The 6,371-nt window shown below is 35.8% G+C and overlaps 1 protein-coding gene across 1 annotated transcript in view; it reads left to right on the top strand.

Annotated features, from left to right (window-relative positions):
* Positions 1–256: 256 nt before the first annotated feature.
* The window catches only part of LOC133333769 (uncharacterized), a gene marked incomplete at its 3' end in the record, with an annotated part of 64,525 nt that continues 58,410 nt past the window's right edge, over positions 257–6,371 (top strand). The window contains exon 1 of the mRNA XM_061542060.1: positions 257–488. Coding sequence (XP_061398044.1) covers positions 282–488 — 207 coding nt within the window. The remainder of the gene's footprint in view (positions 489–6,371) is intronic.

Genomic DNA, 6,371 nt, shown 5'->3' with positions numbered 1-6,371 from the left:
ACATTATTTTGTTTTTATTTTCTTCTTATTTTTTGCAGATTTCATTGCGTGTGCATGTGAATTAGCACAAATGTTATAAAAAAAAACAAAAAAAAACTTATTTCTTTTGTGGCAGCTCATAAATTACAAAATTCTCTTACACAAAAGTTGCAAGAAGTTTTCACACACACAAAAAAAAACCAAAAAGAATTCATTCATTTCGTTGGCAAAAAGTATAAATTTGCAAAATATTTCAAATTGTTGAGAAGCGAGAAGGAACAGAACATAAAACGCCAAACAACATGGCCGATGATATCGCATCGATGCGCATGATGCAAAAGAAGACACGCAGTGCTTCCATATGTGCCACCGGTGGTGGCAGTCTTGAAAATGCCATCTATAATATGCCTTCGGGCAATAATACACCGGAAAATGCCGGTACACCAAATTATCGTAGACGTCGTCCCGCCACCAGATCACAGAGTGCTCGTATTACAGCTGGAAGATCGGTAAGTAGTGAATATGCCTTGGCTTTGTGTTTCCCTTAGCACAAACATATATTAAGTTTGTTTTAAATATTTTAAGTAGCTTGTTAAAGTTTTACCGAGAATTAATAAACGCCACTTTGACTTTTCTTTTCTTTGCATTTATGTAATTGTTTGAAAGTTTATGTGCAACATTTTTCTACAAAGACTTGAAACTATACAGACACACACACACCTAAGAACATACAATGTATGTAAAAATGCCCTTGCATGTGACTTTCTTGAATTGACTTTCACATACTTATCTGTATAGGTGTGTGTGTGTGTGTTTGTATATAATATAATTTAAATGGATACCCGCGCGCACACATGTTCTCATAATTTTGTTTCATCTCGACATGTGTTCTGTGCCGTCGTGTTGTCGTTTATTTAAGTTTATTAAACAGAACATACAACAATGTACAGTGGGGGAAAAGGTGATGACAGATATGACATCTAAAATCGATCGACACTTTTAAATGGTAGGAATATTTGACATAAAATGAAATATTAAATTCGGCTGATAAACGTTTCCTAAACCCTCCGCAATATGGGTCCTAACCTTCATTCAAGAAAATTCATAAATACTAAATTTAAGCCAATTCGGTTGAGGAACGTGTAATTTTTGCTAACAACCCAATATAAATCCAAAATATCCCATTTTCAAAACCAAAAATTAACAAGTGAAAAAGCGTTAAGTTCGGCCAGGCCGAACTTTGGATACCCTCCACCATAGGTATACTAACCGATACTAGCATCGAAAATATAGGGTACATACCCAAAACCGAAAATTCAATGTACACCAAATACAAATTTCGGCGCTTTTTAATGGATATTTTTCTTAAAAACTCCAGAAAGTGGTCCGATATTGACGAAGCATGGTAGGGTGGAACATCTCCAAAATACTGAATTTAAGAATTTAATTATATAAAGTCATCACCAATATACACAGGTTTTATTTCGGCCTAATTGAGAACAGATATAGCTCTATTTCGAAATTAACATTTTTGCATCAGAATATATTTCTTTGCGGTATATATAAAAAATATCGAAAATCGCTAGGTATCATTATATGGGGGCTAGGCCTAAATGTGGACTATATTTCAACGTTCTCAATATCCTCGCGGAACAAATCAGATAACTATTGCAATATAAAAAGTGGTTGATATGGGGACTACCCCTAAAAGGGGTGAATATTAAAAATTTTTGGTAGGGAGATTTGTTACCATATACGACTACAAAATACCAAATTACAGCGAATTCGGTTGAAAAACACGCTCAAGAAGCTCAAAATATCGAAATTTGGGGGTACCCTTATATGGGGGCTACCAGAAAAAATGGACTTATATTTATAATTTTCAGTGGAGATATTTGGTACCCAATAAGAACCCAATGTACCAAATTTCAGCGAATTCGGTTGAAAAACGCGCTCAAGAACCCGAAAATACCGAAAAGGGGGGGTACCCTTACCTAAACGTGGACCGATAAAGCCCATCTTCGAACCTGACCTGTCTGCAGACAAAAGACGACTCTATGCTAAATTTTGGCGATCTATCTCAATTCGTTTAGACGCTAGAGTGATTACAACAGACAGACGGGGATGGCTATATCGTCATAGAATTTTACGCTGATCAAGAATATATATACTTTATAGGGTCGGAAATGATTAGTCTGTTACAAACGGAAAACAAAATGAATATACCCTCCATACTATGGTGGGTACCCAAAATATCAAATTACAGCCGATTCGGTTAAAAAAGATTTCAAAAATATCGAATATTTGGGGCTATACCGTTGAATATTTCCAGATGTTGTAAAGGGAATGACAAATTTAATATACATTTGGCTTTTATTGGTTTAATTGGGCTAAAATCCCTCTCGGTTGTCTATTCAGCTGTCGTTGGTTTGCTGATATAGGTCTATAGCCTAGGTCCATGTAAATGATATATAGTCGATTTTATGGACTTTCAAAAAAGCTAAAGGGAACTTGCAGTTTCACTATACGGGTTTTGGACCAATTGCTTCTGAATTCCACATATGAGGACCCCACCTAAAATCTTATCAGCAACATTTTTGTTGTATATTACGAAGATGAAATTTAGTTAGAATAACGAAATGTTCTAAAAAAATCCCCATTCGATATTAATGCAGATAGTACTTACTTACTTAGCTGGCTTGTTACAGAACTGTTGCTCCATAAGCCGAGCTTAAAAAAGATTTCCAAGCACGTCGGTCTTGTGCGCAAGTCCACCAATTTGGAAGACCACGTTCGAAGATGTTGTTTTCTACTTGGTCTTTCCATCTAATTCGTGGCCTTCCCCTTCTACGGGAACCATCAGTATACTCATTTTTATATGCCTTTTGAGCTGGGGCATTTTCATTAATCCGCACAACATGGCCTAGCCACCGTAGTCTCTGCAGCTCAATACGACTGACTATGTCGATGTTCGCGTATAAATTGTAAAGCTCATGGTTCATTCGACGCCGATATTCACCGTCGACGCAGATCGGCCCGTAGATCTTTCGGAGAACTTTTCTCTCAAACACCCCAAGAGCTGCCTCATCTGCTTGCGCAAGTACCCATGCTTCTGATCCATATAATAGCACGGGTTGTATCAGCGTCTTGTAAAGTGTGAGTTTGGTCTGGCGGGAGGTGGAGGCTCAGAAGGGTCTTATACGACGAAGCACACTCCTATTCGCCTTGTCTAATCTGTTGACTTCTAGGGTGAGGTCTTTTACTCTGGAGTCTTGAGTGCGACGACAAAGACCTTTACAGCGAAGATAATGACACGATGAGAGCTGAGCTGAACCAACATACATCAACACAAATCATATCTTAACTATTACAAACATTAAGTCGTTGGTTGGTGATGACTGGTCAGATCTCACTAATATAGCAATTATTTTTTACAGGATCCTGAAACCACAATGAAGTTCATGGAAGTTTAAATAGTGCACAGTATTTGTACGACAAGAAGGGTAAAAAACGTAGGTTAGAGCTTCCATTTATTGTGTGTATTAAAACCGAAAATAGTCCGGTTCAATATTTATTTATATTTATTTATGGTATGCACATAAGGTATTAAACCCGGGTTTATTAACTAAATATCCGGTTCAAAAATTTATAAAACCGGATATTCCTTTCTCGGATCCGACAGTTCTTTATAATAAAGAATTTTGCTGAATATACGGGTAAAATTGAGAAAATACAACTACTAAATATTAAATTATCGTTAAAATATCAATGGATATTGTGCAGTCCCTTCATATAAAATAGGCTCGCCAGCATAAAAATGGCCTATTGGTATTTTTCTCTTCTGGGGTTTTCATATACTCACCAAGCTCTTTCATCCCCAATAGGAATTTTCAACCTCCCAAAATCTACGTTTTATGCTCGCCTTTTAAATATTGGAGAGGTTTGAAGAGCTATCCTTAATGTACAATGTACACTTCCTTTTAATACCTTTAATAAATATTAGTATGGTGGCTATATTTGGGTTATCATTATGTATGAAAATTCTATTATTTTATAGTCTTACAGTCCGAAGGTGGAATTCGAGCAATCCATTCAATAATTCTTACAAGAATCTCAAAACTTTTGAGATAGAAATCATTGAAATTTTATTTTTATTTAAAAACCAATGAGCTTAACAGTATAGTCGGCCCTATGACGCCCTACACAACTAGCATGGAACTCTAATTTTCTGCGGATATTTATTACGAGCCTGGACAATATTTCGTGATATTTACACCCACTTGCCCGATTAGAGGTCAACAGCACCTCTTTCTTACACTGTCATATTTTCCGAATATTACTAATATTCAGTACAGCCCTTCTAATAACTTGTCCAGATTCCCTTCGCGGTTTTCTTTATCTTCGGTTCACTTTATCCGAAAATTATTATGTGATTGTCACCGAAAATTATAGACGTTGTGTTTCACAATAACTGGAACCTCATGGAGAATTCTAAAGCGGTCAGTGCTATATTTCCGCCCTCTAGTGTGGCAATGAGTTACTATATGAATACGTACATACCTGTGAATATTTAAGTGTAACTCCCACATCCGAGTGCCTACGACAATGTAAATGGTATCAACAACCTTCTCGGCTCCATGTCCTTCAGGAGTAAATATATACGCCATAAAATACAAATTTTGCAATTTTCACACAAAAGTCAGGGCCCGTTTGATCCGCTAAATAATGACCAATCTTTATCAAAACAGGCATGCTTATTCCAATCCCCTTCTCCATGTAAAAATTCGCAACCAGAAAATCCGATAAAAATTAAGTATTTGGTCAATTTCATTGCCTGAATATTAACCGATTTTTACCAAAAATAAAAGGGGTATTCATTGGCCAGAACCCAACGTACATGCAAAATTTCGTGAAAATTGGTCCATAACTGTGGTCTGTATAGTGTTTGCAAATTATAATGGACAGACTGACGGACGGACACACATGTCTAGATCGACTCAGCTAGACGAGATATGACGATCGGTCGAAATATGGATCTAGGACCAATATTTCGCGGCATTACAAACTCTTGGAGCTGCACAATGCTATAATACTCTGACAACATAGTTGTGTAGGGTATAAAAAAGATATTAAAAATTCCACTGTGTCTGTACAACCTTTCACAACAATCATATTTCTCAGCCAGTCCCCCCAACGGATGTTGTTCGTTCACGTATCCTTGGCTCTTTGTTTACATGAGATATATGATGTACATCGTACATCTCACATGAGTTCTTTTACTTTTATCTTTTAACTTTTTCTTTCAGTTCTAGACATACGCACATTTCCATATTTTGCTCCTATATATTTATGCACACTCGTACATATTTCTCCAACTTCTCGCCACGTTCTTTCAGTTCACTTCATCTTTATTGAAAGACAGTTCCTTTGGCAATGCTCTTCTATTTCAATTTTATTTATTTTTATTAACAAGCTGCAGCAACAAATTGTCTGTTAAATTAAGTGATAGATGAAGTAGTCGTAAAAAATAAAAACTAAATAAATATTCTTAAATATATACAAAAGTGAGTGTGTCTTAAATTCGAGTATATGTCAAAAGTTTCAGAAGGTAGGTGATGTACTTTTTATAAAAAATATGGAATATGAAGGGTTCAGAGAAGGGTTTTCGAAGCCCAGATGTGAAAACGAATTACCGTGTAAAACCCATTCAAGACCATATTACTCTCTATATTGTTATCTCTTTAAGTAGTTTCTTTTTTATTCTATCTGCCACATTCCAAACATATGTTGCAACAAAAATACCCAAAATACATACAAACAAAAGTATATTAGGCAAGAAACAATTATTATTGCTTGCAAGATATATTGGTGACACCACCACCAGGCACCATCTGGTCATAAAAGTCAAATAAAATGAAAGTACTTTTATCTCAATAAAAATGTCAAAAGTAGCAGAGACATCGAGACAGAAGAGGCACATAAAAATGTATGGAATATTTATGGTCATATATTTCATTTGAGCAATTGTGCGGTAAAAATGTCAACTACATATATTATTCACAAGATTGCCACATATATTTATATATATGTTATACATGTTGTTATCAAATGATGTCACATTCGATAGGTGTTACATCATTTTAGATAACGATAAGTTATAGTATAACGCACTGGGAGCAAATTCGGAAAATATATCGAGAGGTTTCGTTTGAAATCTTCAAACATAGCATGTTTGCAAACGATATCGGCAACATTTAATCCATAAAGCCAAATTGTGTAGCATGTGACCCCGTTATACCCTACCCTACACAACTATGTCGTCATGGTTTATAGAAGTGTTACAATCCCTTGAGCTGCACAAACCCCAAGAGATTGTAACACCTCGAAACATA

The sequence above is a fragment of the Musca vetustissima genome, unplaced genomic scaffold (genome assembly GCF_032173495.1).
Source record: "Musca vetustissima isolate MV318-11 ecotype Yass unplaced genomic scaffold, APGP_CSIRO_Mvet_v1 utg31364, whole genome shotgun sequence".
Classification (NCBI taxonomy): domain Eukaryota; kingdom Metazoa; phylum Arthropoda; class Insecta; order Diptera; family Muscidae; genus Musca; species Musca vetustissima.
This window is presented reverse-complemented; position numbering and strand designations above follow the sequence as displayed.